The sequence below is a fragment of the Staurois parvus genome, unplaced genomic scaffold (assembly GCF_062004578.1).
Source record: "Staurois parvus isolate SC_StPar_1 unplaced genomic scaffold, SC_StPar_1.0 ptg000154l, whole genome shotgun sequence".
Lineage (NCBI taxonomy): Eukaryota > Metazoa > Chordata > Amphibia > Anura > Ranidae > Staurois > Staurois parvus.
The window spans coordinates 22,310,818-22,325,595 of NW_028317950.1; the positions used below are offsets into that span (position 1 = coordinate 22,310,818).

At 48.7% G+C, this 14,778-nt stretch overlaps 1 protein-coding gene across 1 annotated transcript in view; it reads left to right on the forward strand.

The window, feature by feature from the left end:
* The first annotated feature begins 5,010 nt into the window (after positions 1-5,010).
* Positions 5,011-14,778, forward strand: part of GDI1 (GDP dissociation inhibitor 1) — a 49,085-nt gene continuing 39,317 nt past the window's right edge. The window contains exon 1 of the mRNA XM_089675231.1: positions 5,011-5,269. Coding sequence (XP_089531357.1) covers positions 5,225-5,269 — 45 coding nt within the window. The 5' untranslated portion in view covers positions 5,011-5,224. The remainder of the gene's footprint in view (positions 5,270-14,778) is intronic.

Consider the following 14,778-nt stretch of genomic DNA (forward strand, 5'->3'; position numbering starts at 1 on the left):
GTTGGTATTATTGGATATATGGGATGCCCGGTATCGGAGTATGATCTATGGATATCAGAGGTAATAATCCATAGAATGGATCCTGATGATTATGTTGGTATTATTGGATATATGGGATGCCCGGTATTGGAGTATGATATATGGATATCAGAGGTAGTAATCCATAGAATGGATCCTAATGATGATGTTGGATATACTGCATGCCCGGTATCGGAGTATGATCTATGGATATCAGAGGTAATAATCCATAGAATGGATCCTAATGATGATGTTGGATATATGAGATGCCCGGTTTCAGAGTATGATCTATGGCTATCAGAGGTAATAATCCATAGAATGGATCCTGATGATGATGTTGGTATAATTGGATATATGGGATGCCCGGTATCGGAGTATGATCTATGGATATCAGAGGTAATAATCCATAGAATGGATCCTGATGATGATGTTGGATATATGGGATGCCCGGTATCGGAGTATGATCTATGGATATCAGAGGTAATAACCCATAGAATGGATCCTAATGATGATGTTGGTATTATTGGATATACCGTATGCCTGGTATCGGAGTATGATCTATGGATATCTATGGATATCACAAATCTACTAAGCGACATATCAGCATGGATGTCACATCACTACCTTAAACTCAATCTTTCAAAAACTGAGCTTGTAATATTTCCTTCTCCCCGATCCCCCACTCACGACTTTACCATTAAGATCAACAGCACAACCATTGGTCCTTCCCCTCATGCCAGGGTGCTAGGCGTAATCCTAGACTCTGACCTCTCCTTTGGGCCCCACATCCACTCACTGGCTAAATCCTGCTGTCTCAACCTACGGAACATTTCCAAAATCTGCCCCTTCCTGACCAATGACACCACAAAACAACTTATCGACACCTTGGTTATATCCCGACTCCATTACTGCAACTCCCTCCTCACTGGTTTACCGTTACACAGGCTATCCCCCCTTCAGTCTATTATGAATGCTGCTGCTAGACTCATACACCTTACCAATCGATCAGCGACTGCTGCCCCTCTCTGCCAATCCCTTCATTGGCTTCCACTAACCCAATGTATAAAATTCAAAATACTAACCACAGCTTACAAAGCCATCCACAACACTCCCCCCAGCTACATCACCAACCTCATCCACAGATACTGCCCAAATCGCCCACTCCACTCCTCCCTTGATATCCTCCTCTCTAGCTCCCTCATCCCCTCCTTCCATGCTCGCCTTCAGGACTTCTCCAGAGCCTCTCCCATTCTCTGGAACTCCCTACCACAGCATGTCCGGTCAGCCCCCACCCCGTGTGCCTTTAGACGATCTTTGAAGACTCACTTCTTCAGGGAAGCCTACCCCACCTCCACCTCCACCTAAGAACTGTACTTGAATCACCTCTGCCAGATCATCCCCCGCAGCTATCACCTTCTGTATCACCTCCCCCTTCCTTTAGATTGTAAGCTCCACAAGCCGGGCCCTCACATTCCTTCTGTACTGAAATGTATTGTAATTGTACTGTCTCCCTTATATTGTAAAGCGCTGCGCAAACTGTTGGCGCTATATAAATCCTGTATAATAATAATAAAATGGATATCAGAGGTAATAATCCATAGAATGGATCCTGATGATGATGTTGGATATATGGGATGCCCGGTATCGGAGTATGATCTATGGATATCAGAGGTAACAATCCATAGAATGGATCCTAATGATGATGTTGGATATATGGGATGCCCGGTATCGGAGTATGATCTATGGCTATCAGAGGTAATAATCCATAGAATGGATCCTGATGATGATGTTGGTATTATTGGATATACTGTATGCCCGGTATTGGAGTATGATCTATGGATATCAGAGGTAATAATCCATAGAATGGATCCTGATGATGATGTTGGATATACTGTATGCCCGGTATCGGAGTATGATCTATGAATATCAGAGGTAATAATCCATAGAATGGATCCTGATGATGATGTTGGTATTATTGGATATATGGGATGCCCGGTATCGGAGTATGATCTATGGATATCAGAGGTAATAATCCATAGAATGGATCCTGATGATTATGTTGGTATTATTGGATATATGGGATGCCCGGTATTGGAGTATGATATATGGATATCAGAGGTAGTAATCCATAGAATGGATCCTAATGATGATGTTGGATATACTGCATGCCCGGTATCGGAGTATGATCTATGGATATCAGAGGTAATAATCCATAGAATGGATCCTAATGATGATGTTGGATATATGAGATGCCCGGTTTCAGAGTATGATCTATGGCTATCAGAGGTAATAATCCATAGAATGGATCCTGATGATGATGTTGGTATAATTGGATATATGGGATCACCTCTGCCAGATCATCCCCCGCAGCTATCACCTTCTGTATCACCTAATGATGATGTTGGATATATGAGATGCCCGGTTTCAGAGTATGATCTATGGCTATCAGAGGTAATAATCCATAGAATGGATCCTGATGATGATGTTGGTATAATTGGATATATGGGATGCCCGGTATCGGAGTATGATCTATGGATATCAGAGGTAATAATCCATAGAATGGATCCTGATGATGATGTTGGATATATGGGATGCCCGGTATCGGAGTATGATCTATGGATATCAGAGGTAATAACCCATAGAATGGATCCAAATGATGATGTTGGTATTATTGGATATACCGTATGCCTGGTATCGGAGTATGATCTATGGATATCTATGGATATCACAAATCTACTAAGCGACATATCAGCATGGATGTCACATCACTACCTTAAACTCAATCTTTCAAAAACTGAGCTTGTAATATTTCCTTCTCCCCGATCCCCCACTCACGACTTTACCATTAAGATCAACAGCACAACCATTGGTCCTTCCCCTCATGCCAGGGTGCTAGGCGTAATCCTAGACTCTGACCTCTCCTTTGGGCCCCACATCCACTCACTGGCTAAATCCTGCTGTCTCAACCTACGGAACATTTCCAAAATCTGCCCCTTCCTGACCAATGACACCACAAAACAACTTATCGACACCTTGGTTATATCCCGACTCCATTACTGCAACTCCCTCCTCACTGGTTTACCGTTACACAGGCTATCCCCCCTTCAGTCTATTATGAATGCTGCTGCTAGACTCATACACCTTACCAATCGATCAGCGACTGCTGCCCCTCTCTGCCAATCCCTTCATTGGCTTCCACTAACCCAATGTATAAAATTCAAAATACTAACCACAGCTTACAAAGCCATCCACAACACTCCCCCCAGCTACATCACCAACCTCATCCACAGATACTGCCCAAATCGCCCACTCCACTCCTCCCTTGATATCCTCCTCTCTAGCTCCCTCATCCCCTCCTTCCATGCTCGCCTTCAGGACTTCTCCAGAGCCTCTCCCATTCTCTGGAACTCCCTACCACAGCATGTCCGGTCAGCCCCCACCCCGTGTGCCTTTAGACGATCTTTGAAGACTCACTTCTTCAGGGAAGCCTACCCCACCTCCACCTCCACCTAAGAACTGTACTTGAATCACCTCTGCCAGATCATCCCCCGCAGCTATCACCTTCTGTATCACCTCCCCCTTCCTTTAGATTGTAAGCTCCACAAGCCGGGCCCTCACATTCCTTCTGTACTGAAATGTATTGTCATTGTACTGTCTCCCTTATATTGTAAAGCGCTGCGCAAACTGTTGGCGCTATATAAATCCTGTATAATAATAATAAAATGGATATCAGAGGTAATAATCCATAGAATGGATCCTGATGATGATGTTGGATATATGGGATGCCCGGTATTGGAGTATGATCTATGGATATCAGAGGTAACAATCCATAGAATGGATCCTAATGATGATGTTGGATATATGGGATGCCCGGTATCGGAGTATGATCTATGGATATCAGAAGTAATAATCCATAGAATGGATCCTGATGATGATGTTGGTATAATTGGATATATGGGATGCCCGGTATCGGAGTATGATCTATGGATATCAGAAGTAATAATCCATAGAATGGATCCTGATGATGATGTTGGATATACTGTATGCCCGGTATCGGAGTATGATCTATGGATATCAGAGGTAACAATCCATAGAATGGATCCTAATGATGATGTTGGATATACTGTATGCCCGGTATCGGAGTATGATCTATGAATATCAGAGGTAATAACCCATAGAATGGATCCTGATGATGATGTTGGTATTATTGGATATACTGTATGCCCGGTATTGGAGTATGATCTATGGATATCAGAGGTAACAATCCATAGAATGGATCCTGATGATGATGTTGGATATACTGTATGCCCGGTATCGGAGTATGATCTATGAATATCAGAGGTAATAACCCATAGAATGGATCCTGATGATGATGTTGGTATTATTGGATATACTGTATGCCCGGTATCGGAGTATGATCTATGGATATCAGAGGTAACAATCCATAGAATGGATCCTGATGATGATGTTGGATATACTGTATGCCCGGTATCGGAGTATGATCTATGAATATCAGAGGTAATAACCCATAGAATGGATCCTGATGATGATGTTGGTATTATTGGATATACTGTATGCCCGGTATCGGAGTATGATCTATGGATATCAGAGGTAATAATCCATAGAATGGATCCTGATGATGATGGATATACGGGGTGCCCGGTATCAGAGTATGATCTATGGATATCAGAGGTAATAATCCATAGATTGGATCCTGATTTTGCTGTTGGCATTACTGGATATATAGGATGCCCGGTATCAGAGTACGATGTATGGTGACACTGGAGAATGATGATGATTGCCCGATCTACACACACACACTGTATACACCAGCCGATAGATGGGTAATGTCATTAGAGCATCTCCAGGGAAGATGATGCAGCGCGGAGGAATCTCCATCTCCAGCCTCATCACCAAGGTCATCCACCCTGTCCATCCTCCGCTGACACAGCCGCCCGTTCCCCGCCCCGCTCAGCCCTAGTCGCTCCGGTCATCTTCCGGTAGCCCTCAGCCCCCTCCCCCCGCCTCTCCCCGCCCTCTGCCTCTCCTCCCGGACTCCTCCTGCCGCCCAGGGCCCCGGCTCTTCTTCGTGAACTACTTGTCGTCGCGGAGGCAGACAGGGCGGTGCTGGTGTGCAGCCATCTTTGGTCCATTTCAGTAGAGCTGTGCTAGAGGCAGAGGAGCTCCCTCCCGGCACCGACACAGGATGGATGAAGAGTACGATGTCATTGTGCTGGGCACCGGCCTGACAGTGAGTATGGGAGGGGGAGGGGGCTTCATTGTCACAGGACTGGCCTCTGCAAGGGGGCTCTGCCATCCTCTGGGGGGGGATTCATGGAAGACTACAAGTACCAGCATGCCCTGATCAGAGGTGCAGTCAGTGGGCTCTTACACCCCCTGTGCCGTCAGCTGGAATGTATTGTCATCAGAGGTGTGCCATATATGCAGGATAGGCCTTGCAGCCATTGAAGAACTACAAGGATCAGTATGCCCTGCTTCCTTGTACAATGACTGGGCACTGCCATAGGCCACCAACACCCCCTGTGCCATCAGATGGGTCATTAGTCATTGTGGGGGTTCCACAGATGGAGGACAGGCCTTGTAACCATTGAAGAACTACAAGTACAAGCATTCCCCGATCAGAGGTGCGATCAGTGGGCTTTGGCACTCCCTGTGTCATCAGCTGGAATGTATTGTCCTCAAGGGGGTTCTGTATATGGAGGACAGGCCTTGTAGCCATTGAACAACTACAAGGATCAGCATGCCCTGCTTCATTGTACAATAACTGGGCACTGCCACCAATACCCCCTGTGCCATCCCATGAGGCATTAGTCATCATGGGGGTACCATAGATGGAGGACAGGCCTTGTATTTATTAAAGAACTACAAGTAACAGCATGCCCTGCTTCATTGTACAATAACTGGGCATTGCAATAGGACATTGACACTCCCTGTGCCACCACATGGGTCATTAGTCACTGTGGGGGTTCCATAGATGGAGGACAGGCCTTGTATCCATGGAAGAACTGCAAGGTTCAGCATGCCCTGCTTCATTGTACAATGACTGGGCAGTATCATAGGCCACCAACACCCCCTGTGCCATCAGATGGGTCATTAGTCATCATGGGGGTTCCATAGATGGAGGACAGGCCTTGTATCCATGGAAGAACTACAAGTACCAGCATGCCCTGCTTCCTTGTACAATGACTGGGCAGTATTATAGGATACTGACACTCCCTGTGCCATCAGATGGGTCATTAGTCACTGTGGGGGTTCCATATATGGAGGACAGGCCTTGTATTCACTGAAGAACTACAAGGTTCAGCATGCCCTGCTTCATTGTACAATGACTGGGCACTGCCATAGGCCACTGACACTCCCTGTGCTATCAGATGGGTCATGTAGTCACCTTGAGTATTCCATATATGGAGGACAGGCCTTGTGTCCTCTGAAGAACTACATGCATCAGCATGCCCTGCTTCATTGTATGATGAGCCCCATCGGCTGGGTGATTTGATGATGGGGGTTCCGGTAATGGAGCAGGCCTTGTACATGGTGGAGGAATGGAGGTATCAGTGTGTCCTGCCTCCATTGTGTTGTACTGAGCTCTGTAACCAGACACTGCTGTCAGCCTCTGTCTGATGGATCATCATGGGTGCTGCATTTATTGGGGCAGAACTACAAGTGTCAGCATGCCCTGGCCTACCGTGGGCTCTGCCATCTCCCATGCAGTCAGTAAACCTCATGGATTGTATAGTCATGGGGCTATACCTGTCCTCAATGAATGGGCACTCCTTTGTTGCCTGCTCTATATGGCCATGTATGGTTGGGGGACTACAAGGCTCAGCCTGCTTTCTGTCAGTGATATACAGATATTTCCATATGCAGCAAAGCTGTAAACATGGCCAGCTGTCAGGGAACTACAAGCACCAGCACGGCCTGATTAGCTGGTCTTCTCTGCGCAATGACTGCCTAGCACTGGGCAGTGCCCTCTTAAAGGCTAAACACATCATCAAGGGGATAGTAAGGTCTCCCTGTTTATTGAAGAACTACAAGCTCCAGCAGGACCTGACACCATCGTAGAACACTAATGTCACCTTTGTGGTCCGTTACAAGTTATTATATACAATGCATTTGTTAATGATTGGAGAACTACCAGTATCAGCATGGCCTAGCAGCTGGGCTGTGCTATCTATTGTGCCGTGCCCTGCCTGTTTATGGAGTCAGCTTAGAAACAAATGAGTCCCATGTAATCTATATATTTACATTTGGGCTTGTGAGGTACTACAAGACACAGCATGACCTGGCAGCCTCCCCTTATTGTGCAATGACTGGCCCCCTAGATTCCACTATTGTCTAAATCAGGGGTCTCCAAACAAGATGTGGTCCTTTACTTGCCTTTATACAGCCCTTTGGGCACTGTTGGGGGCTATTCCTCTCACTGACACCAATGATGGGGCACCATTCCTCCCATGACACCAATGATGGGGCACTGTTCTTCCCACTGACACCAATGATGGGGCACCGTTCCTCCCACTGACACCAATGATGGGGCAATATTTTTCCCACTGACACCAATGATGGGGCACTATTCCTCCCACTGACACCAATGATGGGGCACCATTCCTCCCACTGACACCAATGATGGGGCACCATTCCTCCCACTGACACCAATGATGGGGCATTATTCCTCCCACTGACAACAATGATTGTGCACTATTCCTCCAACTGACACCAGTGATGGGGCACTATTCCTCCCAATGACACCAGTGATGGAACACTTTTCTCTCACTGACACCAATGATGAGGCACCATTCCTCCCAATGACACCAGTAATGGAACACTTTTCTCTCACTGACACCAATGATGAGGCACCATTCCTCCCACTGACACCAATGATGGAGCACCATTCCTCCCACTGACACCAATGATAGGGCACCATTCCTCCCACTGACACCAATGATGGGGCACCATTCCTCCCACTGACACCATTGGTGCGGCACTATTTATCCCCCTGACAACAATGATTGTGCACTATTCCTCCAACTGACACCAGTGATGGAACACTTTTCTCTCACTGACACCAATGATGAGGCACCATTCCTCCCAATGACACGAGTGATGGAACACTTTTCTCTCACTGACACCAATGATGAGGCACTATTTATCCCACTGACACCAATGACGGGGCACTATTCCTCCAACTGACACCAATGATGGGGCACTATTCCTCCCAATGACACCAGTGATGGAACACTTTTCTCTCACTGACACCAATGATGAGGCACCATTCCTCCCAATGACACCAGTGATGGAACACTTTTCTCTCACTGACACCAAGGATGTAATATTTTTTACTCCCACTGACCACCAAGCCTATGGCATTGTTTACTCCCACCAATGCCTTGGCATTTCCCACTCCTGCTGGCCACAGTCCAGCCCCCTAATATTTGAAGCCCTTTGTTTCAAAAGTTTGGAGACCCCATTAGTTGTAGTGTGTATTTGGCCATTATAGGCTCCCAGCTAGGGGGAACTATAAGTCCCAGCCTTTGAGTACTGCTTTCCTGCCATCTTTGTGCCCTTAGTGGATGTTTCAGGGAGGCGCTGTCATTTTCAGTGCAGTTCATGACAACCAACAAACGTGCATGATCATGGTGGTTGGGTGCTGTTATAGAACTAGAAAGCCCAGCATGCCCTGTGAGCACATGCCTTCCCGCTTCATAATATCTTGTGTGATGCAACAAGCTGACATGTTTTGATGACTCCGATTTATTAGACAAAGCAAACAAGATCTGCGGTGCCGGGAAATGTGAATTGCAGTGCAGGGTTCCATATACTGTGGAATAAAGCCGAGTGCTGAGACTGGGGGGTGGTACTGTGCTTTCTCCTGTACAGCGGAGGGGAGCGGCGATAGGCCATGGACTGATGCAAGCTGCTGGCTTTCTGATGACAGCAACTGGCTGATTCAATGTATGAAGCAGTGGTGATGTGTCATGTGCAGTAACCTCTAGCAACCAATCAGACTCCTCATTACTACAGGCAGACGTGAGCAGCGATTGGCTGCTGAGCAACTTTGGAACAAGCCAGCAGTTTGGCTCTCTCCGTGGTGCTGGATGAGTTAATGAGCTGATGGGTGGCTGGCAGATTGCAGCCAGGGAGTCAGTACATTGGTAGTGCTGGTTGTATGTCTACCAAATGATTTCCAACCTGCCTGTGTGTATGGGTGGGGGCCCTTACCCTGCCTGTGTGTACTGGGTGTCTGTGTCTATGGTGGGGGCCCTTACCCTGCCTGTGTGTCTGTGTCTATGGTGGGGGCCCTTACCCTGCCTGTGTGTACCGGGTGTCTGTGTCTATGGTGGGGGCCCTTACCCTGCCTGTGTGTACCGGGTGTCTGTGTCTATGGGTGGGGGGCCCTTACTCTGGCTGTGTGTACCGGGTGTCTGTGTCTATGGGTGGGGGCCCTTACTCTGGCTGTGTGTACTGGGTGTCTGTGTCTATGGGGGCCCTTACCCTGCCTGTGTGTACCGGGTGTCTGTGTCTATGGGTGGGGGCCCTTACCCTGCCTGTGTGTACCGGGTGTCTGTGTCTATGGGTGGGGGCCCTTACCCTGCCTGTGTGTACTGGGTGTCTGTGTCTATGGGTGGGGGCCCTTACCCTGGCTGTGTGTACCGGGTGTCTGTGTCTATGGGTGGGGGCCCTTACCCTGGCTGTGTGTACCGGGTGTCTGTGTCTATGGGTGGGGGGCTCTTACCCTGCCTCTGTGTACCGGGTGTCTGTGTCTATGGGTGGGGGCCCTTACCCTGGCTGTGTGTACCGGGTGTCTGTGTCTATGGGTGGGGGCCCTTACCCTGGCTGTGTGTACCGGGTGTCTGTGTCTATGGGTGGGGGGCTCTTACCCTGCCTCTGTGTACCGGGTGTCTGTGTCTATGGGTGGGGGATCTTACCCTGCCTGTGTGTACTGGGTGTCTGTGTCTATGGGGGGGGGGGCTCTTACCCTGCCTGTGTGTACCGGGTGTCTGTGTCTATGGGTGGGGGATCTTACCCTGCCTGTGTGTACTGGGTGTCTGTGTCTATGGGGGGGGGGGGGGCTCTTACCCTGCCTGTGTGTATCGGGTGTCTGTGTCTATGGGGGGGGCTCTTACCCTGCCTGTGTGTACCGGGTGTCTGTGTCTATGGGTGGGGGATTTTACCCTGCCTCTGTGTACCGGGTGTCTGTGTCTATGGGGGGGGGGGGCTCTTACCCTGCCTGTGTGTACCGGGTGTCTGTGTCTATGGGGGGGGCTCTTACCCTGCCTGTGTGTACCGGGTGTCTGTGTCTATGGGTGGGGGATTTTACCCTGCCTCTGTGTACCGGGTGTCTGTGTCTATGGGGGGGGGGGCTCTTACCCTGCCTGTGTGTACCGGGTGTCTGTGTCTATGGGGGGGGCTCTTACCCTGCCTGTGTGTACCGGGTGTCTGTGTCTATGGGTGGGGGATTTTACCCTGCCTCTGTGTACCGGGTGTCTGTGTCTATGGGTGGGGGATCTTACCCTGCCTGTGTGTACCGGGTGTCTGTGTCTATGGGTGGGGGCTCTTACCCTGCCTGTGTGTACTGGGTGTCTGTGTCTATGGGGGGGGCTCTTACCCTGCCTGTGTGTACTGGGTGTCTGTGTCTATGGGGGGGGCTCTTACCCTGCCTGTGTGTACTGGGTGTCTGTGTCTATGGGTGGGGGATCTTACCCTGCCTGTGTGTACCGGGTGTCTGTGTCTATGGGTGGGGGCTCTTACCCTGCCTGTGTGTACAGGGTGTCTGTGTCTATGGGGGGGGGCTCTTACCCTGCCTGTGTGTACCGGGTGTCTGTGTCTATGGGTGGGGGCTTTTACCCTGGCTGGACACTCACTGATCAGTGTCAGGTTTCTGCCAGCAGAAAGGATCTCCACATCCTGGAAATCCAGCTAAACATAAGCGCTCATGCAAACCTGCCTGCCAGGGTGTCACCAAGCAATACGACACTCTGAGGAGTCACGTGGCATTGTGACACTCTCTATAAGTCTTTGTCACAGAGTAATAGGATGTCCCTGTCTATAGTGTTGGGGTCACACACTAACTGGTTGTCTCTGTAGAGAGTGTTGGGGGTCGCATAGTAACAGGTTGTCTCTGTAGAGAGTGTTGGGGGTCGCATAGTAACAGGATGTCTCTGTAGAGAGTGTTGGGGGTCACATAGTAACAGGATGTCTCTGTAGAGAGTGTTGGGGGTCACATAGTAACAGGATGTCTCTGTAGAGAGTGTTGGGGGTCAAACAGTAGCAGGGTGCCTCTGTGGAGAGTGTTGGAGGTCACATAGTAACAGGATGTCTCTGTGGAAAGTGTTGGGGGTCACACAGTAACAGGATGTCTCTGTAGAGAGTGTTGGGGTTACATAGTAACAGGATGTCTCTGTAGAGAGTGTTGGGGGTCATATAGTAACAGAATGTCTCTGAACAGAGTGTTGGGAATCACATGGTAACAGGATGTCTCTGTAGAGAGTGTTTGGGGGTCACATAGTAACAGGATGTCTCTGTAGAGAGTGTTGGGGTTCACATAGTAACATAATGTCTCTGCAGAGACTGGGGTGGTCACATATTAACAGGATGTCTCTGTAGTGATTGTCGGGGGTCACATAGTAACGGGATGTCTCTGTAGAGTGTTGGGGGTCACATAGTAACGGGATGTCTCTGTAGAGAGTGTTGGGGGTCACATAGTAACGGGATGTCTTTGTAGAGAGTGTTGGGGGGGTCACACAGTAATAGAATGTCTCTGTAGAGAGAGTTTGGCGGGTCACATAGTAAAAGGAAATCTCTGTAGTGAGTGTTGGGGGGATCACATGGTATCAGGATGTCTCTGTAGAGAGTGCTGGGGATCACACAGTAACAGGATGTCTCTGTAGAGAGTGTTGGAGGTCATACAGTAACAGGATGTCTCTGTAGAGAGTGCCGGGGGTCACACAGTAACAGGATGTCTCTGTAGAGAGTGTTGAAGGTCATACAGTAACAGGATGTCTCTGTAGAGAGTGCTGGGGGTCACACAGTAACAGGATGTCTCTGTACAGAGTGTTGGGGGTCACACAGTAACAGGATGTCTCTGTAGAGAGTGTTGGGGGTCACACAGGAACATGATGTCTGTGTAGAGAGTTTTGGGGGTCGCACAGTAATTGGATGTCTCTGTAAAGAGTGTTGGGGGTCACACAGTAACAAGATGTCTGTGTAGAGAGTGCTGGGGGTCACACAGGAACATGATGTCTCTGTAGAGAGTTTTGGGGGTCGCACAGTATAAGGATGTCTCTGTAGAGAGTGTTGGGGGGTCAAACAGTAATCGGATGTCTCTGTAGAGAGTGTTGGGGGTCACACAGTAATAGGATGTCTCTTTAGAGAGTGTTGGGGGGTCACAGTTATAATTTGTATTTCCTCTACAGCTCTAGTTCCTTTCCATACCCCTGATGGAGGATGCCCCATGGTGTGCAGGCTGCTGGATTCTGTAGACATCTTCCTTCAGGGCCGCCCTGTTATAAACCTCCAGTACTGTGGGGGGTTAACAACATCGGGTCTCCCGGCTCAGCTGCACTGAAGATGATCCTACATGGACACGCCCCCTTCTGCCCTCTCCTCCATTGAGGAAAGTTCATTGTCAGTCCATGGCAGCTGGCACTCTTCCTCACCCTCACCGCAGGCCTCACTGCAGGTTCAGGCCAATGTCATCACATATAATGTAGGACCAGAGTTGTCCGCTAGTCCTGCTTTCTATGTGATGGTGGCAGGGGACTGATAAAAAGACTGGAAAAGAGGAATGGCCTCATAGGACCGATCATCCATACCATCCATACCAGAACTATTGAATATTAAGAACCTAGACTAAGGCAGCTCATAGATGAATCCTTTTTTTTTTTTGCTCAACCAGCGGGCTAAACAAAAAAGACTTGACTGGACTAACCCATCCACACACTGATTGTGGATGGGGGAATCCTGCCTGCTGTGTCATTGTATCTGACAGCACGAACACTTCCCCACTGTCAGAATACATTGATCAGAGTTGCAGGCTATAGCTTGACTTCTGTACAATCACAAGTGCCCATACATGGATCGAAATTCAGGTGGCCCCTGTCAAACTTGCTGAATTTTGATCTATGTATGGTCAGCTTACAGGCCCCCTTGACTAAATAAGCATTAGATCCTTAAAGTGGTTGTAAACCCTTACATTTACCCAGTGAAGTGACTGGTCTTGGGTGATACACAGAGATGAAACAAATCCTCCTATATACGTTGTACCTGTTTATCTGCAGTCTCCTCTTCTCTACACCCATTCAAAGTATTGCATTTATAAAGCTTGTCTGAGAGTTCAGAAAAAAAGGGGACAGAGAAGTTACACTTTGCAGATCTCAATGAGGAGAGCTCTGACAGCTGATTGGAGGGAAGAGACCCCCCCCCCCTTCACAAAGCACACAGGAATAGAGCTGAGGCTGTCAATCTGCTGGAGCTCCCTTCCCTGTCACAATTTTCTCTTGGTGTCAGGAAAACTTGTCAGAAGTGATTTATGCTGATAGCAGAGGAACAAAGCAGTAGACAGTAATTCATTCTTAATTGAGACAAACACACACTATAGAGGGATATGCTTTGTTCATATTTCATGTACAAGGTTTACAACCACTTTATATGTAAAAGAACATGCAGTACAACTCTGCAATATGTGCACATGTCCTGATGTTTTATCTCTTTTGAAGACCCTGCAAATGCAGAAAAATATCTGTTATCAATTTGTTCAGCTCCTGAAGCTGATCATACACATATAGATATTTTCCATTCAGCCTGATCTGATTCCTCCATCCACTCTACACAGTGCGGATGGACGAATCTCCCTGCAACTTTTATATTTTGACAGCTGGCCCTGCAGCCGTCAAATTCCCTGAATAACATCTGCATCTGATTGGCTGCAGCTGCTGTTTGTCTGACAGTTTTTAACCCGAATTGTTTGTTTTTGCAGCTGAGAACCACCCACTGAATGACTTTTGGCTGGGTTATCAGAAACTGGCCAAAATGTACTCTTTGTATGGCTAGCCACCCAAAAGGGGAAGTTCTGCTTCAAGCCTTTGTTCCCCGCTCCTCATTCAGGATTGGCACCTTTGGGGCGCGGGGGTAGGAGCGGGTACCCAAATTTGACAGGTACCCGCTCCCACTTCCACTGCGATCACCTAAGGCGATCGGAAACAGAAGTTGTTCTCCCTCCCCATAGTCTTCTGGGACACGTGACAGGTCCCAGAAGACTACGGGGCACATGACAGGTCCCAGAAGACCACGGGGCACGTGACAGGTCCCAGAAGACCACGGGGCACGTGACAGGTCCCAGAAGACTACGGGGTACGTGACAGGTCCCAGAAGACCACGGGGCACGTGACAGGTCCCAGAAGACCACGGGGCACGTGACAGGTCCCAGAAGACCACGGGGCACGTGACAGGTCCCAGAAGACCACGGGGCACGTGACAGGTCCCAGAAGACCACGGGCACGTGACAGGTCCTAGAAGACTACGGAACCATTCACAAAGCGCAGCGCTTCTCGTGCATGCGCAGTGGGCACCCGGCTATGAAGCCGCAAGCTGTCACAGCCGGGTGCCCACACTAAAGATGCCTGCGCCAGGGAGAGAAGATGGTCGGTGAAACCAGCGGTGGTGAGGACACCGCTGGACTGAGGGACAGGTAAGTGTCTGTATGTTAAAAGTCAGCAGCTACAGTTTTTGTAGCTGCTGATATTC